The sequence below is a fragment of the Carcharodon carcharias genome, chromosome 16 (assembly GCF_017639515.1).
Source record: "Carcharodon carcharias isolate sCarCar2 chromosome 16, sCarCar2.pri, whole genome shotgun sequence".
In the NCBI taxonomy this organism is placed as follows: domain Eukaryota; kingdom Metazoa; phylum Chordata; class Chondrichthyes; order Lamniformes; family Lamnidae; genus Carcharodon; species Carcharodon carcharias.
The window spans coordinates 24,141,350-24,168,832 of NC_054482.1; the positions used below are offsets into that span (position 1 = coordinate 24,141,350).

A 27,483-nucleotide genomic window follows, 5' to 3' on the forward strand; every position below is an offset into this window, starting at 1 on the left:
AATTTTTGTATGATTAGATTTGTATGAAACACCTTGGGATTTTTTTTGGGAGCAAGGTGTTGCATTAATGCAAATTATTCTGAACTCTGGGTATATAGCTACTGTAAATTTTGCTCACCCTCTTCCAGCAGAGGGTGCTCATTCTCTACTTTATATCACTGGTATTTCGTACACACCAGCACAGAATGAGCTGAAACAATCATCATTCCTTTTTTACATCTTTGCTTCTTCTGTTTCCATCCCAAAGCAGTCATAGTCGACTGCTATGACTAATTTGAATAGTTACAGATATTTTTAATTGTGGTAGACCCCAACATAGTTCTCTAAGCATCTTGACATGTCTCCCGACATTGCATGCAGGGTATTAATGGAGCATCAGGAGGCTGCAGTACAGAAGTTTTATTTGCAAATGTAGCATGTTAGATGGATTGCAATTTTAATTTGCATATTTTGTGAAATGCTCCATAGCCTACAGATTTTTGTGGTTGGTACTGGCGCTTTCATTTTGGTCAAAAACCTAGTTCTGATAAGATTTGGGCTGATGGGAGGATAACATTATGTTGCTGGATCAGTAATCCTGAGGCCTGGACTAATGCTTCAGAAACAACAACTTAAATCCCACCACACCAACTCAGGAAACTTAAATTCGGTGAAGAAATCTGGAAAACATTGCGAGTCTCATTAATACTTATGACCTGGCAGATTGTCAAAAAATTCCTTTGGTTCATGAATGCTCTTCCAGGGAGGAAATCTGCCATCCTTACCTGGTCTGGCCTTCATGTGACTCCAGAACCAATGCAATCTGTGCTGGTTACCACCTACCGCCCTCCCTCAGCTGGTGAATCAGTACTCCTCCATGTTGAGCACCCTTTCGAAGAAGCACTGAAGGTTGCAAGGGTACCAAATGTATTCTAGGTGGGAGACTTGAATGCCCATCACCAAGGGTAACTTGATAACACCACAACTATCTGAGCTGCCTGATTCCTGAAAGATAAAACTGCCGGACTGGGCCTGTGACAGGTGGTGAGAGAACCAACAAGAAGGAAAACCTCTTTGACCTCACCCTCACCAATCTACCTGTCGCAGATGCATCTGTCCATGGCTGTATTGGTAGGAGTGATACCAGCATAGTTCTGTCGGAGACCAAGTCCTACCTTTGCACTGAGGATACCCTCCATCATGCTAAATGGGATGGATCCATAACAGATGTAGGAGCTCAAAATGGGCATCCATGAGGCGCTGTCCCCCGACTGGAAACTTAATATTGAAGGGTATTTGACATTTCAAAAGTAAAGGAAGGAAGGGAAAGGGGGTGGGATGGCTCAGTCATTGAAGTATGTGACCAGTACAGTGGCGAGAAATGATCTAGGCTCAAAAGATCAATTTGTATAATCAGTTTGGGTGGCAATTACAAGGTATGATGACTGAGTTGCTAAAAATAGATTAAAAGGTAAGATTATAAATCAGCAGTGGCAGATACTTAAGGAGATTTTCATAACTCTCAGCTCAAATGTATCCATTGAGAATGTCATGAAGATATCAATGTATATAATGTTATTGGAAATTATTTTAAATTGAACTTGTAGTCGGGTCTGTGTCTGTGGGTGTCTTAATTGGATTAAAGCCAGCCAGCCTGGGTGCTTTGATGTATAGTAGTTTTGAGATGTTAAACAGCAAGGTAGAGGGTACATTTGCATTTTGTTGAATAAACCATTTTCATCACCCTTTCAAATCGGAAAAGGATAGAAAATGGCAAGGTGACAGGAAGGTAGGTAGTCAGGGAAGAGGAGTAGCTGGGAATTCCCAGGAAGGTTTTTCTCAGAATAAAAAAGGTGCTGAGGGTAGGAATGACATTCAAAAATTGAGATGTTTTCATTGTAATAAAATGGGGCACACTAAGTCAGTATGTTGGAAATTATTGGAAAAACCTGTTGAAATTATTGAGGTACAGAAAAGTTTTGTAAGTAAATGCATGGTGGGTTCTGAGGCTCAGGCACAGGAAAAAAACAGTCGTTTGTGTACAGGTAAAACAGGGAGAATCAGTGATAGGTAAAGAAGTGTTCACAATTTACCCAAGAGAATCCTGAGAAGCTGGTTGCAGAAATGTTTAAAGCTTTTGTGTGTGATGGGAAAGTCTTTCCATGTATACAGGGTGGAGTAGGGAAAGATCTTAAAATTTTAAGAGACACAGGCTAGTTGATCTTTAGTGTTATGGGATAGTGATATTTGTGTTCAGAGGGAGTATTGCAGGAGCAGGTGATAATAAGTGGTGTTCATGGAGATGCTAAATCTATTCTGTCATGGAAGGTTAATTTTAAAGAGCAAATGGAGGACAGGTGAAGTTATTGTTGGAGTAGTGGAAAAATTGCCTATTGCAGGGGTTCAGTTTATTCTGGGTAATGATGTAGCTGGATCTCAAATGTGGGTGATGCCTATTTTGGCAGTAAGAATAGAAAAGCAAAATTTTATTTAAATGGAGAGAGACTACAGAATGCTGTGGTACAGAGGGATCTGAGTGTTCTCACAAAAAGTTAACATGTAGGTACAGCAAATAGTTAGGAAGGTAAATAGAATGTTGGTCTTTATTGCAAGGGGGTTGGTGTCTAAAAGTAGGGGAAGTCTTGTTAGAACTGTACAGTTTGTTGGTGAGACCACACCTAGAGTACCAGGTACAGTTTTGTTCTCCTTAGTTATGCAGGGATATACTTGTATTGGAGGCAGCTCAGAGAAGGCTCACTAGAATGATTTGTGGGATGAAGAACGTGTCCTGGGAGGAAAGATTGAGCAGGTTGGGCCTATACTCACTGGAGTTTAGAAGAATGAGAGGTGATCTTATTGAAACATATACGTTTCTGAGGGGGCACAAGACCATGCCAGTAGCAGCACCACACTTAAAAATGAGTTAAAAACAAAAAACTGCGGATGCTGGAAATCCAAAACAAAAACAGAATTACCTGGAAAAACTCAGCAGGTTTGGCAGCATCGGCAGAGAAGAACAGAGTTGACGTTTCGATTCCTCATGACCCTACAACAGTTCTGTTGAAGGGTCATGAGGACTCGAAACATCAACTCTTCTCTGCCGATGCTGCCAGACCTGCTGAGTTTTTCCAGGTAATTCTGTTTTTGTCTTAAAAATGAGTTGTCAACCTAATGAAGCTAAAACACAGGACTAAATGCATGCTAACCAGCGGAAGCAGCATGCTGTGGGCAGCGCTAAGGGATCCATAACCAATGGTTCAGATCAAAGCCTTGCCACCCTGCCACATCCAATTGTGAATGGTGTTGAAAAATTAATCAACCGAAGGGAGGACTGTCAGGGAAGTCAGAGAAAATCTCTGTTGGCTGGAGTCATACCTATCTTAAGGGAAGCTCGTTGTCGTTGTAGGAGGCTGATCATCTTGGCCCAGGACATTGCTGAAGGAAGCCATCAGGGTTGTGTCCTATCCCAAACCATCTCCAGCTGTCTCATGATTGACCATTCCGCCATCATAAAGTGAGAAGAGGGGAAGATTTGCTGTAGATTGCACAATATTCAGTACCATTCATGGGTCCTTAGATACCGAAGCAACCCATGACTGCAGTGAGTCCTGGGCAACACTGAGGCTTGGGCTGATAAGTTGCTGATTTTCACTCTAATTTTTCAAAGGTGAAAATGGACTGCTCTCATAGCAACAAAGGCTCGCATTTATGGAGTACCTTTCACAACCTCAGAACATCTGAAAGCACTTTGCAGCCAATGAAGTATTTTTGAAGTGTTGTCACTTAAAATGTAAGAAACAAAACAACCAATTTTTGCCCACAGCCCGGTCCCACAACCAGCACTATGTTCAAGACCAAGTAATGCTGATATAGATATCAGTGGGGTAATCACTATGAAGGGTTTGCAGCAAGAGGAAGAATCTGGCAAGAACTTGTGTTCCAGAACTTGCCGCACTCCTAGCTTTTCCAGTACAGCTGCAGCACTGGCATCTCTGCGGCTATGTGGAAAATTGCTCATGTATGTCTTGTATACAAAAAGCAGGACAAATCCAGCCTGGCCAATTATCGCCCCATCAGTCTACTCTCAATCATCAGCGAAGTAATGGAAGGAGTCATCAACAATGCTATCAAGCGACACTTGCTTAGCAATAACCTGCTCACTGACAAGCACTTTGGGTTCCTGACCTCATTACAGCCTCAAACATGGACAAAAGAGCTGAACTTCTGAGATGAGGTGAGAGTGGCTGCCCTTGATATCAAGGCTGCATTTGACTGTGTGTGGCATTAAGGAGCCTTAGCAAAACTGGAGTCAATGGGAATCGGGGGTGAAAACTCTCTGCTGGTTGGAGCCATACCTAACACAAAGGAAGATGGTTATGGTTGTTGGAGTTTAGTCATCTCAGCTCAAGACATCACTGCAGGAGTCCCTCAGGGTAGTGTCCTCGGCCGAACCATCTTCAGGTGCTTCATCAATGACCTTCCTTCCTACATAAGGTCAGAAGTGGAGATGTTTGCTGATGATTGCACAACATTCAGCACAGTCGCGACTCCTCAGATACTGAAGCAGTTGATGTCCAAATGCAGCAAGACCTGGACAATATCCAGGCTTGGGCTGACAAGTGGCAAGTAATATTTGCACCACACAAGTGTCAGGCAATGACCAGCTCCAACAAGAGAGAATCCAACCATCGCTCCTTGGTGTTCAGTGGCACTACTATCACTGAATTCTCCACAATCAACATCCTGGGGATTACCATTGACCAGAAACTGAACCGGACTAGCCACATAAGTACTGTGGCTTCAAGAGCAGGTCAGAGGCTAGGGACCATGCGATGAGTAAGTCACCTCCTGACCACCCAAAGCCTGTCCACCATCTACAAGGCACAAGTCAAGAGTGTGATGGAATACTCCCCACTTGTTTGGTTGAATGCAGCTCCCACAACAGTCAAGAAGCTTGACACTGTCCAGGACAAAGCAGCCCGCTTGATTGGCACCACATCCATAAACATTCACTCTCTCCACCACCGACGCACAGTGGCAGCAGTGTGTACCATCTACAAGATGCACTGCAGGAATTCACCAAGTCTCCTTCAACAGGAACTTCCAAACCCATGACCACTAGGATCAGGAAGGACAAGGGCAGCAGGTTGATGGGAACACCGCCTGCAAGTTCCCCTCCAAGCCACTCACCATCCTGACTTGGAAATATATCATCATTCCTTCACTGTTGCTGGGTCAAAATCCTGGAACCCTCTTCCAACAGCACTGTGGGTGTACCTACACAACGTGGACTGCAGGGGTTCAAGAAGGCAGCTCACCACCACCTTCTCAAGGGCAACTAGGGATGGCCCAGCCAGTGAAGCCCATATCCCGTGAATGAATAAAAAAAATAGAAATTTTTTGATTAACCTTTGATATATTTGGGTGAATTTAAGGCAGGATTACAATCTTTTTAGGTTGCTGTACAACTAAGATGAGCTCTTGAAGTTTGTATCTGAGCCATCCTCTGCTTTGCAGTGTTATAATTGATGGTAAGCTATTCAGAATGTTCTATTTTGTGGAAAAATCCATTCCAAATCCAGATCTCTGTTTTGACTTTTTTTCTGTTTTCTTATAGAATCTTTTCTGTTTGAAGAACTGAATGATTCCAGTGATATGCTTGAGGCTTTGAAAAATCCTTTTGTAAGTATTGTGTAAATTATTCCTTTTTCAACAGCAGATCAGTTGGGTTGATGTTGGGGTGTTCAGACTGTGTAGAAGCTTTTCTCTGTTTGATAGAGCAGGTAGGCAGACATTGTTACTGCTGGTGGGAGGTCAGTAACCAGAAGATACGTTTTAAGATATTGGGCAGAAGAACCAGAGGGTGGATGAGTAGAAACTATTTTACGCATTGAGTTGTGATCCGAAATGCACTACCGGAAAGGGTGGTGGAAACCGATTTAACAGTAACTTTCAAAAGAGAATTCGCCATACACTTGGAAAGGGGAAATTTGCATGGCTACAGGGAAGGAGCAGATGAATAGTATCAGCTGGATAAATATTTGAAAGAGCCCACGCAGGCACAATGGGTTGATGGTCTCTTTTATGTTTTGTCATGTCTGCTTCTATGATTTATGTAAGTTTTTTTGTTTTCTGTCATTAAAATGCTTTGATGCAGTTAGTCACTGCCAAGATTCTGCTGCTGTGGAGGATGGTTGACTTGCTGGCTGAAGACAAGTTTTTAGCTCATTGCTGAGGTTAAAACAAGAGAGTCATAGTGTTATTTGCTGTTTCACTGAAAGAGTCATCAGCTCATAGCATCTTGTGTTTGGATGCAAAGGGTATTTAATCAAGTTTGGCTGTTCATTATTCAATCACAAATGTAATCAAATAAATTCTTGGAGTCAGTTGAAATATCTCCTAAAACTTTTATTAGTTTGTGAAAGTGTTAGGAACGTAACCGGCCTTATATATGTGCTGAGCTTTAATTAGATGAGTATTTAAATATGTAAGATTTGGTAGTATTAAAGTTTGTACACATTCTTTTCACCTGTACACCTGGGTTAAAATCCAACCCAGGTGAATAGGTTCTCAGTTTCCTCCTGCCAGTTAGAGCCCTTCATAGAATGTGCTTTTAGTCGTTTGAATCCTGTTCCCAATGGAGGTAGGACAGCAGCACCAAATTCTGAAACTGAATGTGATAGTGAAAACATGTTTTCTGAGAATCTTCCAGTATATGCTTACCTGGGAAGTCTGTATTGTTAGTTTATGACTCAATTGACCAATGACTTTGTAACCGAAAGTTATTGCCCAAGGTTAAGTGACTTCAATTATATACCAGAAGCACCTCCTGGAACCATTCTCTTAAATCTTTTCTGCACCCACTTGAATGCCTTCACATCCTTCCTAAATTGCAGTGCCCAGAATTGGATGCAATGCTCCAGTTGAGGCTGAGCCAGTGCTTAATAAAGGATCATCATTGTTAATTCCCATAATTGTATGTTGAGGAAGAATGAATCTGAAGCTAGCCTGTACCTTAAAACAGGTTTATTTCCAAGACAGCAAAGTAAAGTCACAGATTCTCCCAGTTCCTCGCAGACATCCAGAGTGAGATGGTTTATATACTCTTGCAATGATTCCCTAATCCTTTCCCAGTTGGGGATGATTCTGCTTAATTACCAACTTAAAGCATGGATTTTATTGCAGCACAGTTTCAACATTAACAATCGTTAACTTGTTTCTGTACTCTATGCCTCTATTTATAAAGCCCAATATCCCATTTTCTCAACCTACTTTTCCATCTTCAATGATATGTGCTCATACATCTCCAGGACTCCCTGTTCTTGCACCCCCTTTAGAATTGTATCCTTTATTTTATATTACTTGTCCTCGTTCTTCCGCTCAAAATGTATCACTTCACACTTTTCTCTACATTAAATACATCTGCCTCTTGTATGTCTATTCCGCCAACCTGTTTATGTTCTTTTGAAGTCTATCACTATCTTCCTTTTGGTTTGCAATATTTTAAAGTTTTGTTGGTCATTTGGAAATTTTGAAATTGTGCCCTGTACACTCAGGTCTAGGTTGTTAACATATATCAAGAAAAGCAATGGTCCCTGTACCAACACCTGGGAAACCCATTGTATACTTTTCTACCTGTCCGAAAAACAACTACGGCTGTGCTGTGTCACTAAGCCAACATCGTATCCATGTTGCCATTGTTCCTTTATTCCATGAGCATCAACTTTGCTGACAAATCTATTATGTGGCACTTTATCAAACACCTTTCAGAAGTCATTAAACAGCACACGAACCATATTACCCTTATCAACGCTCTCTTTTACCATATCAGAAAACGCAAGCAAGTTCATGAAACATGATTTCTCCTAAAAATCCGTGTGCTCCTCACATTGCTGTTTAAGTTGTGATCTTGATTGGAAGAGTGGATAGTTAGCAGGTTCCATGTATAGTTCAAACAGGTTATTTACATTATGTCCCATAAAATAGGTTAGTAGATGCCATCGCTATTGGTCCTTCACCATAAGTAGTTGTAGTTCTGCACAGTAGATGGAGCCAACTGCAAGTCTTCAGCTTACAGAGAAGTTGGTGAAATGGATTTCAAATCTGCCTTAAGTTGAAATTGGTTATGAAAAGAAATGAGAGGTAACTTAGTAATCATTCTCTAACTGTTAAGCTACGATTTTGTAAGATGGTTTAAAGTTGTTTGTTCATGATAAAATCATTAGTACAGGCATAAAATGAGCAGCTCCCGCATATGGCCTGCAGCACTCATGAAATACCCACCTAGTACATGAAATGTAACTAAAAGAGCAGCATCAGCATGTGGCCTGCACCACTATTTATTATGATTTAGCGAAAGCAAATCCCAAAATCCAAGCGAATCTGCACCCCTAATGAATTATCCTCCTGGTACATGAAATATGGCCCCTCTTCCTCTCTCTCTCTCTCTCTCTCCGCCTCTGTCTCTCTCTCCCTCTGTCCCTCTGTGTCTCTCTCTCCCTCTGTCCCTCTGTCTCTCTCCCTCCCTCTGTCTCTCTCCCTCTCCCTCCCTCTGTCTCTCTCCCTCTCCCTCCCTCTGTCTCTCTCCCTCTGTCTCCCTCCCTCTGTCTCCCTCCCTCTGTCTCCCTCCCTCTGTCTCCCTCCCTCTGTCTCCCTCCCTCTGTCTCCCTCCCTCTGTCTCCCTCCCTCTGTCTCTCTCCCTCTGTCTCCCTCCCTCCCTCCCTCTGTCTCCCTCCCTCTGTCTCCCTCCCTCTGTCTCCCTCCCTCTGTCTCCCTCCCTCTGTCTCCCTCCCTCCCTCCCTCTGTCTCCCTCCCTCTGTCTCCCTCCCTCTGTCTCCCTCCCTCTGTCTCCCTCCCTCTGTCTCCCTCCCTCTGTCTCCCTCCCTCTGTCTCCCTCCCTCTGTCTCCCTCCCTCTGTCTCCCTCCCTCTGTCTCCCTCCCTCTGTCTCCCTCCCTCTGTCTCCCTCCCTCTGTCTCCCTCCCTCTGTCTCCCTCCCTCTGTCTCCCTCCCTCTGTCTCCCTCCCTCTGTCTCCCTCCCTCTGTCTCCCTCCCTCTGTCTCCCTCCCTCTGTCTCCCTCCCTCTGTCTCCCTCCCTCTGTCTCCCTCCCTCTGTCTCCCTCCCTCTGTCTCCCTCCCTCTGTCTCCCTCCCTCTGTCTCCCTCCCTCTGTCTCCCTCCCTCTGTCTCCCTCCCTCTGTCTCCCTCCCTCTGTCTCCCTCCCTCTGTCTCCCTCCCTCTGTCTCCCTCCCTCTGTCTCCCTCCCTCTGTCTCCCTCCCTCTGTCTCCCTCCCTCTGTCTCCCTCCCTCTGTCTCCCTCCCTCTGTCTCCCTCCCTCTGTCTCCCTCCCTCTGTCTCCCTCCCTCTGTCTCCCTCCCTCTGTCTCCTCCCTCTGTCTCCCTCCCTCTGTCTCCCTCCCTCTGTCTCCTCCCTCTGTCTCCCTCCCTCTGTCTCCCTCCCTCTGTCTCCCTCCCTCTGTCTCCCTCCCTCTGTCTCCCTCCCTCTGTCTCCCTCCCTCTGTCTCCCTCCCTCTGTCTCCCTCCCTCTGTCTCCCTCCCTCTGTCTCCCTCCCTCTGTCTCCCTCCCTCTGTCTCCCTCCCTCTGTCTCCCTCCCTCTGTCTCCCTCCCTCTGTCTCCCTCCCTCTGTCTCCCTCCCTCTGTCTCCCTCCCTCTGTCTCTCTCCCTCTCCCTCCCTCTGTCTCTCTCCCTCTCCCTCCCTCTGTCTCTCTCCCTCTCCCTCCCTCTGTCTCTCTCCCTCTCCCTCCCTCTGTCTCTCTCCCTCTCCCTCCCTCTGTCTCTCTCTCTCTCCCTCCCTCTGTCTCTCTCTCTCTCCCTCCCTCTGTCTCTCTCTCTCTCCCTCCCTCTGTCTCTCTCTCTCTCCCTCCCTCTGTCTCTCTCCCTCTCCCTCCCTCTGTCTCTCTCCCTCTCCCTCCCTCTGTCTCTCTCCCTCTCCCTCCCTCTGTCTCTCTCCCTCTCCCTCCCTCTGCCTCTCTCCCTCTCCCTCCCTCTGTCTCTCTCCCTCTCCCTCCCTCTGTCTCTCTCCCTCTCCCTCCCTCTGTCTCTCTCCCTCTCCCTCCCTCTGTCTCTCTCCCTCTCCCTCCCTCTGTCTCTCTCCCTCTCCCTCCCTCTGTCTCTCTCCCTCTCCCTCCCTCTGTCTCTCTCCCTCTCCCTCCCTCTGTCTCTCTCCCTCTCCCTCCCTCTGTCTCTCTCCCTCTCCCTCCCTCTGTCTCTCTCCCTCTCCCTCCCTCTGTCTCTCTCCCTCTCCCTCCCTCTGTCTCTCTCCCTCTCTCTCCCTCTGTCTCTCTCCCTCTCTCTCCCTCTGTCTCTCTCCCTCTGTCTCTCTCCCTCTGTCTCCCTCTGTCTCCCTCTGTCTCCCTCTGTCTCCCTCTGTCTCCCTCTGTCTCCCTCTGTCTCCCTCTGTCTCCCTCTGTCTCCCTCTGTCTCTCTCCCTCTCTCTCCCTCTGTCTCCCTCTCTCTCCCTCTCTCTCCCTCTCTCTCCCTCTCTCTCCCTCTGTCTCCCTCTGTCTCCCTCTCTCTCCCTCTGTCTCTCTCCCTCTGTCTCTCTCCCTCTGTCTCTCTCCCTCTGTCTCCCTCTGTCTCCCTCTGTCTCCCTCTGTCTCCCTCTGTCTCCCTCTGTCTCCCTCTGTCTCCCTCTGTCTCCCTCTGTCTCTCTCCCTCTGTCTCTCTCCCTCGGTCTCTCTCCCTCGGTCTCTCTCCCTCGGTCTCTCTCCCTCGGTCTCTCTCCCTCGGTCTCTCTCCCTCGGTCTCTCTCCCTCGGTCTCTCTCCCTCGGTCTCTCTCCCTCGGTCTCCCTCCCTCGGTCTCCCTCCCTCGGTCTCCCTCCCTCGGTCTCCCTCCCTCGGTCTCCCTCCCTCGGTCTCCCTCCCTCGGTCTCCCTCCCTCGGTCTCCCTCCCTCGGTCTCCCTCCCTCGGTCTCCCTCCCTCGGTCTCCCTCCCTCGGTCTCCCTCCCTCGGTCTCCCTCCCTCGGTCTCCCTCCCTCGGTCTCCCTCCCTCGGTCTCCCTCACTCGGTCTCCCTCCCTCGGTCTCCCTCCCTCGGTCTCCTCCCTCTGTCTCCCTCCCTCTGTCTCACTCCCTCGGTCTCCCTCCCTCTGTCTCCGTCCCTCTGTTTCCCTCCCTCAGTCTTCCTCCCTCTGTCTCCCTCCCTCTGTCTCCCTCCCTCTGTCTCCCTCCCTCTGTCTCCCTCCCTCTGTCTCCCTCCCTCTGTCTCCCTCCCTCTGTCTCCCTCCCTCTGTCTCTCTCCCTCTGTCTCCCTCCCTCTGTCTCCCTCCCTCTGTCTCCCTCCCTCTGTCTCCCTCCCTCTGTCTCCCTCCCTCTGTCTCCCTCCCTCCCTCCGTCTCCCTGTCTCCCTCCGTCTCTCTCCCTCCCTCTGTCTCTCTCCCTCCCTCTGTCTCTCTCCCTCCCTCTGTCTCCCTCTGTCTCTCTCCCTCCCTCTGTCTCTCTCCCTCCCTCTGTCTCTCTCCCTCCCTCTGTCTCTCTCCCTCCCTCTGTCTCTCTCCCTCCCTCTGTCTCTCTCCCTCCCTCCCTCCCTCTGTCTCTCTCCCTCCCTCTGTCTCTCTCCCTCCCTCTGTCTCTCTCCCTCCCTCTGTCTCTCTCCCTCCCTCTGTCTCTCTCCCTCCCTCTGTCTCTCTCCCTCCCTCTGTCTCTCTCCCTCCCTCTGTCTCTCTCCCTCCCTCCGTCTCTCTCCCTCCCTCCGTCTCTCTCCCTCCCTCTGTCTCTCTCCCTCCCTCTGTCTCTCTCCCTCCCTCTGTCTCCCTCCCTCCCTCCCTCTGTCTCCCTCCCTCCCTCTGTCTCCCTCCCTCCCTCCCTCCCTCTGTCTCCCTCCCTCCCTCCCTCCCTCTGTCTCCCTCCCTCCCTCTGTCTCCCTCCCTCCCTCTGTCTCTCTCCCTCCCTCTGTCTCTCTCCCTCCCTCTGTCTCTCTCCCTCCCTCTGTCTCTCTCCCTCCCTCTGTCTCTCTCCCTCCCTCTGTCTCTCTCCCTCCCTCTGTCTCTCTCCCTCCCTCTGTCTCTCTCCCTCCCTCTGTCTCCCTCCCTCCCTCTGTCTCCCTCCCTCTGTCTCCCTCCCTCCCTCCCTCCCTCTGTCTCCCTCCCTCCCTCTGTCTCCCTCCCTCCCTCCCTCCCTCTGTCTCTCTCCCTCCCTCTGTCTCTCTCCCTCCCTCTGTCTCTCTCCCTCCCTCTGTCTCTCTCCCTCCCTCTGTCTCTCTCCCTCCCTCTGTCTCTCTCCCTCCCTCTGTCTCTCTCCCTCCCTCTGTCTCTCTCCCTCTGTCTCTCTCCCTCCCTCTGTCTCCCTCCCTCCCTCTGTCTCCCTCCCTCCCTCCCTCCCTCTGTCTCCCTCCCTCCCTCCCTCCCTCTGTCTCCCTCCCTCCCTCTGTCTCCCTCCCTCCCTCTGTCTCCCTCCCTCCCTCTGTCTCCCTCCCTCCCTCTGTCTCCCTCCCTCCCTCCCTCCCTCTGTCTCTGTCTCTCTCCCTCCCTCCCTCTGTCTCCCTGTCTCTCTCCCTCCCTCCCTCTGTCTCTCTCTCTGTCTCTGTCTCTCTCCCTGTCTCTGTCTCCCTCCCTCCCTCTGTCTCTCTCCCTCCCTCCCTTCCTCTGTCTCTGCCTCTGTCTCTCCCTCTCCCTCCCTCTGTCTCTGTCTCTCTCCCTCCCTCTGTCTCCCTCCCTCCCTCCCTCCCTCTGTCTCCCTCCCTCCCTCCCTCCCTCTGTCTCCCTCCCTCCCTCCCTCCCTCTGTCTCTGTCTCTCTCCCTCCCTCCCTCTGTCTCTGTCTCTCTCCCTCCCTCCCTCTGTCTCCCTGTCTCTTTCCCTCTGTCTGTCTCCCTCCCTCCCTCTGTCTCTCTCTCTGTCTCTGTCTCTCTCCCTCCCTCTGTCTCTGTCTCTCTCCCTCTGTCTCTCTCCCTCCCTCCCTCTGTCTCTCTCTCTCTCCCTCCCTCCCTCTGTCTCTGTCTCTCTCCCTCCCTCCCTCTGTCTCCCTGTCTCTCTCCCTCCCTCCCTCTGTCTCCCTGTCTCTCTCCCTCTGTCTGTCTCCCTCCCTCCCTCTGTCTCTCTCTCTGTCTCTGTCTCTCTCCCTGTCTCTGTCTCCCTCCCTCCCTCTGTCTCTCTCCCTCCCTCCCTCCCTCTGTCTCTGCCTCTGTCTCTCCCTCTCCCTCCCTCTGTCTCTGTCTCTCTCCCTCCCTCTGTCTCCCTCCCTCCCTCCCTCCCTCTGTCTCCCTCCCTCCCTCCCTCCCTCTGTCTCCCTCCCTCCCTCCCTCCCTCTGTCTCTGTCTCTCTCCCTCCCTCCCTCTGTCTCTGTCTCTCTCCCTCCCTCCCTCTGTCTCCCTGTCTCTTTCCCTCTGTCTGTCTCCCTCCCTCCCTCTGTCTCTCTCTCTGTCTCTGTCTCTCTCCCTCCCTCTGTCTCTGTCTCTCTCCCTCTGTCTGTCTCCCTCCCTCCCTCTGTCTCTCTCTCTGTCTCTGTCTCTCTCCCTCCCTCTGTCTCCCTCCCTCCCTCTGTCTCCCTCCCTCCCTCTGTCTCTCTCCCTCCCTCTGTCTCTCTCCCTCCCTCTGTCTGTCTCCCTCCCTCCCTCTGTCTCTCTCTCTCCCTCCCTCCCTCTGTCTCTCTCTCTCCCTCCCTCCCGCTGTCTCTCTCTCTCCCTCCCTCCCTCTGTCTCTCTCTCTCCCTCCCTCCCTCTGTCTCTCTCCCTCCCTCCCTCCCTCTGTCTCTGCCTCTGTCTCTCCCTCTCCCTCCCTCTGTCTCTGCCTCTCTGTCTGCCTCTCTGTGCCTCTCTGTCCCTCTCTCTCCCTCCGCCCCCCCCTCTCTCTCCCTCCGCCCCTCTCTCTCTCTCCGCCCCTCTCTCTCTCTCTCTCTCTCTCCGCCCCTCTCTCTCGCTCCGCCTCTTTGAAAGAGTTAACCAATTAGTTCCATGGCCCAGCAATTTTTTAAGTATTTGTCCAATTACCCTTTGAAAGTTACTATTGAATCTGCTTCCAAATCATAATATGCATTTAGATCGTAACAACTCGTTTGTAAAATTGAATTTCCTCATGTTGCCTCTTGTGGCAATCACATTAAGCCGTGTCCTCTGGAAATGTATCCTTCTGCCACTGGAAACAAATTTTCTTCATTTGAACTATCAAAGGCAATTCATGATTTTGAACACCTTTATCAAAGCAATGGAGCATCTCTGCTCCAATGTGAACAGTCCCAGATTTTCCATATAACTGAAGTCCTTTATCTCTGCTATCATCTGAGTAAAAGTCCCACTGTCCACGGCCTTGACATCTTTCCCACTGTATGTTGTTGAGAATTATGTACATTATTTTAGCTAAGATTGAACTCGTGAATTCTAATGTTCAGTGTGACTTCCTTGTTTTTGTTTTCAATGCCTCTATATACAAAGCCAATGATCTGATGTGCTTTCTTGACCACTTTATCAATTTGCCCTGCCAGTTTCAGTTTACTTGGTGAATATGTACCCTGGGTCCTTTGGCTCTTGTCAAAATAGTACAATTTAGATTCTGCTGTATCTCCATGGTGTTTCTCTGAAATTGCATTACTTCACACTTCTTTGTCTGAAATTGTACTTGCCAGATGTCTGCCCATTTCATTAGTCTGCCTATGTTCTCATGAAGTCTGGTGATTTCCTGCTCATTACTTATTATATTGCCAGATTTTGTATGAAATGTAAACTTCAAGATTGTGGTCCTTGTGCCCAAGTCAAAGTAGTTTATATTTAAGAAAAACAAAAGCCCTAATTGCGACTCCTAGGGGACTCCATTGAACATTTCCCTCCAGTCAACAAAACATCCATTCACCACTACGACTTGGCTCCTATCCCTTACCAGTTATGTACCCAAGTTAACATTGTCGCTTTAAGAACACAAACTGCAATTTCTGCTTAAGTCTGTTACGTAGAACTTTATCAAATGCTTTCTGGAAGTCTACATGAACACATCTACTGAACTACCTTCATCAGTCCACTCTTAGTTAACAAATCCCTGCTGGCTGCTCCTTAACTCATACTTCTCCAAGTGAGATTAGTTTTGCCATTGACCATGGTTTCTATTAGTTCTCCAGCCATTGATTACAGACTGACTGGCCTGCAGTTACCAATTTACTCCTCTCCCCTTTTTTGAACTGGAATTTTAACACTTGTAATCCTCCATTCCCCTCATACCCAAGGAGAAGTGAAAGATTTGTGGTTAGACCTGTTGTCTCCACCCCATCTTACTTCAGCAACCTAGGATGCTCCCATCCTGATTGGGTGACTTTTTAACTTGAGTGATGTCAACCTACAAAGCACCTCCTTTCAAATTTATTTTTATCTGCTCCCTTTTCCTCCATTGGGCTCTTAACTTGATCTTCTGTGAACGGGGGTGCAAATTACTCATTGAGTGCTTCAGCCATGCTTTCTGCCTCCACACAAAGATTCCCTTTTTGGGCCAAATGAACCCCACTATTTTTATTTTTTTATGTTCATAAGAGAGTTTTCAGATCTCTTTTATGTTAGCTGCTAATCTTTTCTCATTTTCTCTTTGCCCACCTTGTATCCTTTTCCAATTTCCTCTTGCTCTCATTATATTCTGCCTGGTTTTCCACTATATTGTGCACCTGACATTTGTCATGAACATCCTGCTGTTTTTATTTCAATTTCTGCTTCTTTTGTCATTCGGGAAGCTCCCGATTTCCTCTTTTGGCTTGATTTGTACCTGAACTATTTCAACGTTCTAGGCCTGCCCTTACTGGTTGTTTGACAAATTTTTCTTTGTAGTCTGCCTGTATTCATTTCTCAAATCACTGAAATTGGCTCCCTTCCATTTGTATATTTTCACCTTTATTTTTTTTGTCCCTTTCCATCATTACTTTAAACAGATTTATATAATGAGCATTATTAGTTAGGTGTTCTCCCATTGAAGCACACCCCACTTGCCCAACTATTTGTCCAGAACTGGATTCAGTATTGTTTTCTCCCTCATGGGTCTAGAAACGTATTGATTAAGAAAGTTCTCATATATGCACTGCAGGAATTTCTTTACTCTCATTGTACTCCACGCTGTTTTTCCCAGTCTATATTAGGATCTTATTTTTGTTTCTCTGAAATTTACCTACGGATTAACTCCTATCTTCTCTCACTATTTGGGGATCTATGGTAGAGACCCAGTAATTCAATCGCTCCCCTCTGTTCCTTAGTCCTAACCAAATAGTATGAAGTATTTGAACCCCTGAGCATATCATTCTTCTGTAGGAATGTAATGTTGCCCTTGATAAATATTATCACCTGCTCTCTTCCACTCTGTTCTTTTTCCTTTGCCTCTACCTCCTGAATACATTGCCAAGATTTTAGTTTCCATTTCTTGCCATGTTGAAGCCAGGTCTGTGTTTGAGTCATTGGACTGGATTTTAATACTCCCCTGCTGGCATTTGGAAGATGGGAAGGGCACATAAAATCCGATGGGCAGCATCCCACACCATCTGCCCACCCGCCCCTGACCTGTCTGAAATTTTATGGGAGTGGGGGGGCGATGGTATGAGTGGATGTTGGTTGGGGACCGTGTCAGGTAGCTCAGTTGCCCTCCTTTGGGCTTGTTTGCCTGCCCTAGGGCCTTTTGAACCCCTTAAATGGTCAGTTAATGACCAGTTATAGCGTCATCCTACCCCTGCTGATATTTTACCCATGGCGGGGGTGCCCATTGCATCCACAAACTCTCACTCCCTTCACCGCTGACGTACAGTAGCAGCAGTGCATACCACCTACAAGATGCACTGCAGGAATTCACCAAGGTTCCTTCGACAGCAGCTCCTGAACCCACAACCACTACCATCTGGAAGGACAAGGGCAGCAAATAGATGGGAACACTACCACTTGGACATTCCTTCTCCAAGTCACTCACCATCCTGACTTTGAAGTATATCACTGTTCCTTGACTGTTGCTGGGTCAAAATCCTGGAACTCCATCCCTAACAGCACTCTGGGTGTACCTACACCACATGGACTACAGCGGTTCAAGAAGACAGCTCACCACCATCTTCTCAAGGGCAATTAGGGATGGGCAATAAATGCAGGTCGAGCCAGCAAGCCCACATCCTGTGGATGAATTAACAAAAAATGTGGGAAGTGTGGCAGCTTTACTTATGTGGGCCGATGTTGGGCAAGGTGGCCGGGGGAATCCTCTTTTGCAGGCCCCAGGCAACCCCCTCTTGAACACTTCCCCCCCCGGCCTCTTGAATGCGGCCCCTAACCCATCTTGCTGAGACCCGCGACCCTGGACTTACTTGGGCTCCTTGGTGTAGTGGGACTCCTGTCATCCCAGTCATGGCCACCGCATCCAGCTGTTGCAGCTGGGACTACAGAGCCGTTCTCCATTTGATTGGCCTGTAGCTGTCTAAGGTGGGTCTTGGAAGTCTTGCTTTAAAGCAATTACTAACGTTGCTCCCATTGCTAAATTGCTGCAGGGCAGTCATTAGGATCATGGGCTCCATCAAATTCCTACTCTTCTCCATTATTCTTTATTCTATTGCAATTTCACTTCCCGTATTTTTGAACTCTGCCTCTGATCTCTGCTGCAATGGTTCCCCTCCCCCTGCCAAATTGATGTAAACCCTCTTCCACAGCCTGAGTTAATCGCCCCACGAGATATAGGTCCCAGCCTTGTTCAGATGCAACTTGACCTTTATAGGTCCCTCCTGCCTTGGAACTGCACCCAAGGACCAGGAACTGTTCCACCTGCGCCATCTCTAGCCATGCATCCTTCCTGTTTCTATACAGAGTAGCATTGAGAATAATTCAGAGATTATCACCTTTTGGGGTCCTGATCTTTATTTTTCCCTAGCTCCCGAAACTCTGCCTATAAAACCTCGATCTTTTTACAGCTTAATTCTTTGGATCCTGACTTCTGGCTGTTGCATGTACCTTCACAGAATGTCTTGCATTTTTTTTATTCTTTCATGGGATGTGGGCGTCGCTGGCTAGGCCAGCATTTGTTGCCCAACTCTAATTATCCTTGAGAAGATGGTGGTGAGCTGCCTTCATGAACCGCTGCAGTCCATGTGGTGTAGGTGCACCCACAGTGCACAGTGTTAGGGAGGGTGTTCCAGGATTTTGACCCAGTGACAGTGAAAGAATGACAATTATTTCAAATCAGGATGTTGAGTGGCTTGGAGGGGAACTTGCAGGTGGTGGTGTTCCCATCTGTCTGCTGTCCTTGACCTTTTAGATGGTAGTGGTCTTGGGGTTTGGAAGGTGCTGTCCAAGAAGGCTGGTGAGTTCCTGCAGTGTATCTTGTAGATGGTACATTCTGCTGCATACTGAGTGTCGGTGGTGGAGGGAGTGAATGTTTGTGGATGGGGTACCAATTAAGTGGGCTGCTTTGTCTTGAATGGTGTCAAGCTTCTTGAGTGTTGTTGGAGCTGCACTCATCCAGGCAAGTGGAGAGTATTCCATCACACTCTTGACTTATACCTCGTAGATAGTGGACAGGCTTTGGGGAGTTAAGAGATGAGTAACTCGCCACAGGATTCCTTGCCTCTGACCTGTTTTTGCAGTCACAGTATTTATATAGCTACGCTGAATAAAGAACAATGACCCAAGTTTTAGACGTGTAATTTATAATTGGTTTATCTGAAGAGTCTATTTCATGACTATTTAAACATAGTTGAGTTTAAAACAAATCATTTCATTCTTGAAATTCAATAGTGAAGAGCTAAACACCTTTACTGCTGTTTGTTTCACCACACCTTATCACTCTGATCAGCAAATACAAAATGTTTAAAGCTTCTTATAGATGTTAGCAATTGCGCCTAAATTATTTGAGTTTGTAAATTTCAATGCTAGTAGTTGGAGACTTGTTTGGGACAGTTTTTAAAGAAAACGCATGCTCCTTAGATCCTCCTTTGGGATGTATCTGTTCTGCCTTGCTGGTAGATCTCTGCACCCTGGTGTTGGGTTCTCCAGTGGGCTGGCAGGTGACATTCATCAACTTGTGGTTGCACAGTCAAAGGTGCTTGAGTCATTGGCATGTTAAAGTAATATACCTGCACGGAAGCCCCTCAGTTCTGATGTGAACAACCTGTTACTCCAGGCTGTTGCTGCCATCAGGACTTTGCTGCTGTGTGGACACGTTTATCAAAATCCATCTGGTTTAAATATTGCAATGGAGTGTGGTTTCTGGTCAGTAGTAACCCCCAGGATGTTGATAATGAGGGATTCAGTGATTGCAATGCCATTGGATGTCAAGGGAAGATGTTTAGATTCTATCTTGTTGGAGATGGTCATTGCCTGGCACTTGTGTGGCATGAATGTCACTTGCCACTTGTCAGCCTAAGCCTGGATATTGTCCAGATCTTGCTGCATTTGAACATGGACTGCTTCAGTATCTGAGGAGTCGTGAATGATGCTGAACACTGTGCAATTGTTAGTGAAAATCCCCACTTCCATCATAAGGTTAGAAGTAAGGTCATTTGTGAAACAGCTGAAGATGGTTGGGCCTAGGAGACTGCCCTGAGGGACTCCTGCATTGATGTCCTGCAGCTGAGATGACTGACCTCCAACAACCACAACCATCTTCCTTTGTGTTAGGTATGACTTGAAGCAGTGAAGAGTATTCCCTGATTCCTGTTGACTCCAGTTTTGCTAGGGCTCCTTGATGCCATACTCGGTCAAATGCTGCCTTGATGTCAAGGGCAGTCCCTCTCACCTCACCTCTGGAGTGCAGCTCTTTTGTCAATGTTTGACCAAGGTTGTGTCCATTCAGTGATATCCTTTTCTGTTTCATTTTTACCTCTCCCTTGAGTTATCCAAGGAGCTCCAGCTTGGAATGCCCTTTCTTCCTCCCTTGTGGACATGTGTCTAAGTTGCACACAATCTCTCCTCTTTGAAGACCTCTCATTACTCATTGACTATTTTTCCTGCCAAATCTTGATTCTAATCCACCTTTTTAGCTTAGAGCTAGCCTTCCTCTGTATTTGGTTATTTTCAAACTTTGTTTTTCCTTGTTCTTTTCCAATACAACTCTAAACCTTGTCCGACAATAGCATGATACAGTTTGAGCATGTAAACTGACTTGGATTTGATGACTTTGAAGTGTAGTTCGATTATTTTGTTTGCTGTTCCCCAGTGACTGGACTTTTTGAATGTGAAGTCCACTGTTGCCCTTGGATGACTTTCAACTTCATCTTCTGCAATTTCAACAATGGGAAATTTAGGATTCCCTTTCTCCCCCACTTATATGATAATTAACACTTGTCCATCGCATATAATCTACTGTTGCACCTGTTTATTTTGATGAACTAATTTAGTTCTAGAGTTTGCCCCTTGGTTTCATCTGTCCTTGGTATTTGGGTTTCATCAATGGCTTTGACTAATTTGCTCATGTTTCTGAATCCAATTGTGTTTGTAAATTAGACGGAGTGGAAATTTCAACACTAGTCTCCTGCAGTGCCCAGCCTTCACCATCACTCCCTACCCTGTAACATTAATTCCATTTGAAACGCAACCCTTAAACCAGTCTCTTTTCCATCTGTTACCTGGAAACCCTGCTGCCTTCTGTTTGGTATTTGCCACTTGTAGACTATTCACAGTTCTGTTGTTTCTGCTGTTATACACAGATTCAATTGCAATAATTATACTTGCTAAACTTAAAAACTTTAAAACTGTTGTCAAATTTATAGCATGGCTTATACCAGAACCTGCTAGAACTCACTTCTGATGAAGTAATTATTTTGAAACACCTTTTCTGACATGCTTCTTACCCTCAGAGTCTTCATTTGAATGTTACTATTCTCTCAGTGAATATGCAGCCTCAGTTCTGGGGAGGTATAGTTTTGTATTGATTAGCTAATTAAGATTACAGCAGCATAGAACCAATAACTACTGGGCCAAACGAATGAAGTTTATCTTAAGGTTGAGGTGGATTTAACGTTGTATACAATATTTCCTGCACTTCTAAATGATGAGGACCATTTTCCAGGTGGTGAATGCAGTTAATTGAACCTTATGTATATATAAATGCTGACAAATTGGCAGATTGTAATGTGCATAATAATAAAGTTTGCATTTTGTTTTTCCTTCAATAGGACATGGGCATGGAAATTGACTTCAGTTTGGAATTCACACCTTGGGATGATGATCCGTGGGGACCAACATACAGCTTGTCTCCAGGTATCTTATACTCTCAATTGTAAATCACTGTAAATGATATAATTTGATTCATAACATCAATTTCTGAAGCATGGGTGAAAGGTATGGCTAACATCCCCCGCTTCACCCACCCTATAGAGGATACCACCAAGTGTGAAAAGAGTAGAGAAAAGATTTGTGAGAAGACAAAACTGAGGATGGACAATAGAAGCTGGATAATAACTGATAGTCCTTAAACCTTGATTTTAGATGTGTGATGGTCAGGAACAAAACTGTAGTAACAATATTTTACATTGTGTTTGCATTGGTGAGTGATTGTCCAGTTTAGTACTGTATTGGGCTAAAGTCTCAGGAGTTAGGTCCAGAACCTTCTGTTGAGGGTGCCATCACTGAGCTTCAGCTGATATCAGTGAATACATGCTGTTGCTGAAAGCTGCTAATTGTAAATAAGATTATCCGTTCTCAGCGTGAGAGAAACCGCTAATTTTTGTGTTTGTTCAAGATGGACTGTTCGTCCTGTTAGTATTAGTCAATCAAGAGAGTTCTGTTGACAAGATAATTCTTTTTTTCAGGTGCAGTTCCCTCATTGTTTTGTCAGGCATGAGCAGAAAACTTTGGTGGGATGAGTGATTTGCAAAGTTGTGAACATGTTAATGTGAATGATGTGTGTGTCTGTGTGTTATCTTTTTCCATAGATGCACAAATCATGTCCGAACCTCAATCTCCAGCTTCGAGCTGTTCAGTGCCTTCTGCAGATTTAAGTTTGCAACATGTAAGCAATTTCTCTTACTATTGGCCCTAATCTTTTTAATAGCTTTGGCTGCTGAGAACAGTCACAAAACCACAACGTTTTCAAAGCTTCCTTTGCACCTTCAGTGTTTTCCTCAGAAATATGAGCTATAAATTATGGTTTGTGTAGTTACACCACTAAACTGTCAAACTGTGTGCTATTGTTATTAGGCCATCAAGTGCCAATTGTGTGAAAGAAAATTGTGTGGCAAGCTAGCAGGAATATTGGACAGGAGTAGATCATTATTCCATCGGGCATGTTCTGCTGTTTGGCTAGATCATGGCTTATTTGTACCTTGTTACATGTACCCACCTTAGTTTAGCCCTCATATCATTCTGGTGGATCTACCCTCCACCCGTCCAAGGCCAGGATATTCTTCCTGAGTTGAGGTACCCGGAATTGAACAGAATAGCACAAATTGGGTCCAACCAGAGCTTTATCTAACCATAAATATTACTTCTACTCCATTGTATTCCAGCCCCTTTGAGATAAGGGCCAACATTTCATGAGGCTTTTTGATTTTTAATTTTATGCATCAGCATCTGTGAAGAGACAAGTTTACGTTATGCTTGTTACCTCTCATTGTCATGGAAATCTTAGTCACTCTATTAAAATATGCAGCATCTTCAGGATTGAAAGGAAAGTTTGAATTTACTACCTCAACAGATCCCAGTATTTTTAACATACAATGAATTGCAATGAAAGGCTAAGATAATGTTTTCAAAATGCACATAAGTAGCTGTGTTTTGTAATTGCATAATATCCTTGGTGTAGCTTTTTTGTTTTTTTTTTAAAACAGGAAGAGTTGATCTACTCCTTATCATGTCAATCTTCCCCAGTTTCGCCATGTAGTAAGACCAGTGAGTGTTCTTCTCCAGTACGACAATTAAATGCCAAGAGCTCCCCTGAAGTAAAACCTGATGAATTAGTACCAGGTATGAATTCTCATTTTAGATAAGATTATCACTGACAAATGATCGCGGCTATCAGCTTAATTCATTTTTCATTGGAAGTCAGGTGTACATTTCAACGCACTATGTGGATTGGAAACAGTAGCTGCAAAATAATACTCATCTTGGTTTACTTTAACCCATCAGATAAGTGTTCAATATATAGGACCCAGATTAGCGCCTTCTAAGACCTGATATGGTCATTGATGTGTTTGTCCTTCATGTTACGTTGTTATTTGAAGAGGAGTATTGATCAGTCTCTCCTTTGTTCGAAAAGAAGCCAGTGATTAAGGTAATTTCCTTGTGTGTTTTTGTATTTCTTTGCACTTTGAGGGCTTGTTCAGTGTTGGAAAGCCAAGGCCAGGGTGTAAAACTCACTCAGCCCAACCAGAATTAACCATGATCTGTTGGAATTAGTTCGTGCTTAGGCTCAGCGGCTTTGTGCTGTCTGCTGAAATTATTTTAGACAAATTAACAGATATTTTGACTTATCTCCATTGAAATTAAATATTCAAAAAGGTGAAAGAAGATCTGGTTAATTCTTACATCAGTGTAAAAAGGGCAACAGAGGTCAGACTTTCAGAATATATTTAAGCCCCTTTTTAAAGCCAGTTTTTATGATGTTTTTCACATTGTATTTTAGCTTCTAAAACTGAGTTTTAGTTCTGCAATGTCACTTGACCTCAAAATACAAACAAATCATTTAACTAGACACCAGTAAGCTAATAAAAACAAAAAACTGCGGATGCTGGAAATCTAAATCGTGAACAAAAATACCTGGAAAAACTCAGCAGGTCTGGCAGCATCGGCGGAGAAGAGCAAAGTTGACGTTTCAAGTCCTCGTGACCCTTCAACAGTGAACTTTGCTCTTCTCCGCCGATGCTGCCAGACCTGCTGAGTTTTTCCAGGTAGTTCTGTTTTTGTTTTGTTACTAGTAAGCTAATTGTAAGTCCATAGTTAATTGAACAGTTCGTAAACACGACTTGAATGGACATCTTCTTCCCTGCCAAGGATCAATAAAGGACCATATCCCCACCAAGATCCTCAGTTCAGGACCATTTAAACAATCTAGATTTCCTATCTAAAGTAAAAGCCAAGTATTGTGGATGCTAGAAATATGAAAGAAAGATCATTGTGGAAAAAACTCAGCAGTTCTGACAGCATTTGTGGTGAGAGAAACAGAGTTAACATTTCGAATCCAGTATGACTGTTCTTTGGAGTTCTCGAAACATTAACTCTATTTCTCTTTCCACAGATGCTGCCGGACCTGCTGAGTTTTTCCTGAATTTTCTGTTTTTATTTTAGATTTCCTGCCTGCTCTCAACTAAAATTAATTCTTCAATGTCCCATTCCACCTTTACAGAATTTTGGTTCCATCACTGCGTTTATGCACATGAGTATGCTGCTGTTCTCCTGCAGCTGGTGCTGTTCTTACCGTAGAAAGAAAGATAGCGCAACTCATTTGCTGTTTTAAGTTAATTCATTACAGACAGATAAGGGCCACCCCACCTGGCTACATCTTGTCCCACTTGCCCTCCCTGGAATACCACAGTGGTAGTTGTGTTAGTCTTGTCACCAAATTACATCTTGATCTCTCCCCTTCTCCTTTGTTCCACCACTCATCGCTCTAAATTAAAGTCCTCGTCTCTGCTCCCCATCCAAGTAACCAGTTCTAAAAAATATGTTCTTGCTGATATATCTTCACCGCTTCTCTCCCTCAGTTTACACACCAATCAACTTCTCAGTGATTTCAACATTCATTTTAACACATTACGCTTTTTCATCAGTTCACTGCCCTCTTATCCTCCCCAATCTCTTCTTTCATATAAAATTCCCTCCCTTATTCATGGCCATCACCTTGACTCTGCCATCTCATGTGGCTTCTCTCCTACTTTTGTGCCTATCACATAGAAGTCCTATCCCAGATAACTTCCTTGTATCACTTGGCACCCATATCCCTTTTCCCCCTGCCAATCACTCTTCCTTCTGTGTCTGTCCAAAGGGAAATAAAGTTCTTCCCGTCACTGGAATTACTTCATCACTTTTTGTGACGTAGATTGAAGGATAATTATTGACCAGGACACTGGAAATAGCTCCCCCAGCTCTTTTGGAAGGGGTGCCAAGGGATCTTTGACCTCCACCTGATAGAGCAGATGGGGCCTTGGTTTACTGCCTCATCCAAAAGGCAGCGCCTTCGATGGTGAAGTACTGCACTGGAGTGCCAACCTGGATTCTTGTGCTCAAGACTTGATCAGCACCTTCTGACTGAGAATCAAGAATACTATCAACTGAGCCATGGCTGACACACCAGCAATTGGGTAGAATTCTGTGAGTTGGTGGATCGTCCAACTGCTGAGTCGAGGATTTGGAAATTTTAAGGCTTGAGATGATGGACAAAATATGTAGTGATGAAGGTGGTTGAGGTTGGTGTAGAGGATGTGGAATTAGACAGTCTAGGTAATGATTAGCAGGATGGGTTTAAATTCATTTCTGCTTCAAAGTTGGGTTCAGTAGGCCTCCGAGTATGCAATGGGGAAGGAGAATGGAATTTTGAGCTGAGGCTTGCAGCCTTTGTCAGAAGTCCGGTGTCCTGGTCAATATTTATCCTTCAATATATGTCACAAAAAATGATGAAGCAAGTGCGTATTAATTCCAGTGACAGGCAATCAAACAAACTGTTCTGTCCTATTTGTTTCAAGTTTGTGTTGTAGAGATTATGCCCTAGGCGAGTGGTGAGAATTCCATCATAATTGTGATCTCAGCCTTTCAGGTGCTGGGTAGCACTGAAGGTCCAAAAGATGAATCGTGCATTGTTGAGTACCTAGTCTCCGCTCTTCAACTAGTAGCTGCAATGTTGGCAGGGGTGTTCAGTGTAGCTTCTGTTGAATAGTAACCGAAAAAGCTGTTGATGGTGCTTGCAGGAGACAGGGGAAACCGTGTTTAACAAGATGGTTTCTAATGGAGATTAGAAACTTTCACACCCCAGGGTTATACCGAAATAATGAGCAGTTTCGGCAAGTGAAAACAGGATCCAACAATGATTTATATGGACGATGTCTGCTCATTGTTGGGCTGTCAAAGTTATGCTTCACTCATTTATTGTGTAACTGGGTGAAGAAAGCTGTGGAAGTGATGATTCCCATGCATATCCACACTGCAAGATCATGTAGACAAGGAAACGGAAGGGCCCAAGCAGTATGTATTCAAAAGGTTAGAATAAAGAATAAAAAAGTGTAATTATCAAAGGTTTCTTGTGTATAATGTGGTCACTGTTGTTCCTCTTCCCATTTGTTATGGCTGAGGTTAACTGCAATGAACTGGGTTGGAGGTACAATATTCAACAATGAATGGCAAGTGTGACAGCTTGTTTTGAAAGGATTATTATTAATATTTTCATTTTGTGAGTAGATCTTCACACTGCTGCCATTTTAGCAATAACAGATATTGGAAACAAACTTGGTCCAACTGTTGTGGTTGCACAAAATGTTTCTGAAGTCTAGACTAGAATGGTTGTTTGTTGAAATGCCAATACTTTTTCCTGCTGACTGGTTACAGCTAACCTGATGCTGTATGATTTGGCAGATGTGATGAACATCTTCTTAAATGTTCCACTCCCAATATGCTAACCAACTAAACACCACTAATTATTTTGATTTTAAGTAATTGGCAAAATGTGTTTTATGGTTTTGGAGTGAAAAGACATTGGATGTTTATATGGCAAAGAAGTTTCAAGCTGATGAATATGTTCAGCAGCTGCCTGTGCTTGAAACTGAAGTGCCCACACATGGATTTAGTATCTCCATTGCTAGAAGATGTGCAAGATTTCAGAAAATTTCCCCTGTAACTATCTGGATACACTTTTAGCTTTTGGCTGTTGTTTGATTTCTCATTAAATAAAATTACTACTTATATGTATGAAAGTGTGGTGTAAAATATTTTATAAATCTTAATTCTGTTTCCTGTATTGTCTGTTAATTATGATAAAGATGAATTCACTATCGTTTGGAAAGGGATTAACTTGAGCTTTAGTCTTGTATTTGCCATGGAGTTTTGCACGTTTTGTAGTTAACTTGCTAGAATTCTGCTTTACCGCTTTACTTGTAAAACCTTATAGCTTTGATAATCAGTATTTATTTGTACCATAATTAGAAACATGTTTCTTCTTCTGTTACAGTGAATGTCACTTCAAATGTATCTAAACAGAAACCTATTCAACCGAAGCCCATCATCATTCCTGCTTTATCTGTGTCACAGCCTAGTCCAACACTAACTGGGAAAACCATAATAATCCAACCAGTTCAAAATGTGGTGTCTGTCTTAAAACAACAACCAATAAAAATCTGTCCAGCTCCTGCTGGTGAGTACCTTGTGATTTAAAATATTACATCCCTGTGGTTGTGGATCTATCTTTATGGTTTCCTCTGGTAGATATTAAATATGGCAGCAGTATTGTGTCTTCCTGACACATCAACCTTTTCTCTGCAAAATGGCCACAATCATGCCTTAAAGGTTGTTGCTGAGGTTTTCTTGGCACAACTCTGCCTAGGGACCCTGTAAATTACACAGACAGAGGGATAGTTGTAACACAACAATATTAAAACACAATGACATAAAACAAAGCAATGACCCTTTGAGAAAATCACTGAT

The 27,483-nt window shown here is 45.4% G+C and overlaps 1 protein-coding gene and 1 non-coding gene across 3 annotated transcripts in view; both read left to right on the forward strand.

Annotated features, from left to right (window-relative positions):
• Positions 1-27,483, forward strand: part of atf6 (activating transcription factor 6) — a 368,108-nt gene that overhangs the window by 13,493 nt on the left and 327,132 nt on the right. For both annotated transcript variants that reach the window (XM_041207876.1, XM_041207877.1), the window contains exons 2-6: positions 5,597-5,661; positions 21,033-21,117; positions 21,792-21,868; positions 22,686-22,821; positions 27,011-27,193. In XM_041207876.1, coding sequence (XP_041063810.1) covers positions 5,597-5,661; positions 21,033-21,117; positions 21,792-21,868; positions 22,686-22,821; positions 27,011-27,193 — 546 coding nt within the window. The remainder of the gene's footprint in view (positions 1-5,596; positions 5,662-21,032; positions 21,118-21,791; positions 21,869-22,685; positions 22,822-27,010; positions 27,194-27,483) is intronic.
• LOC121289507 lies at positions 18,830-19,079 on the forward strand. Its single transcript, XR_005945598.1, has one exon. It is a non-coding gene; the product is annotated as a small nucleolar RNA SNORA53 (small nucleolar RNA).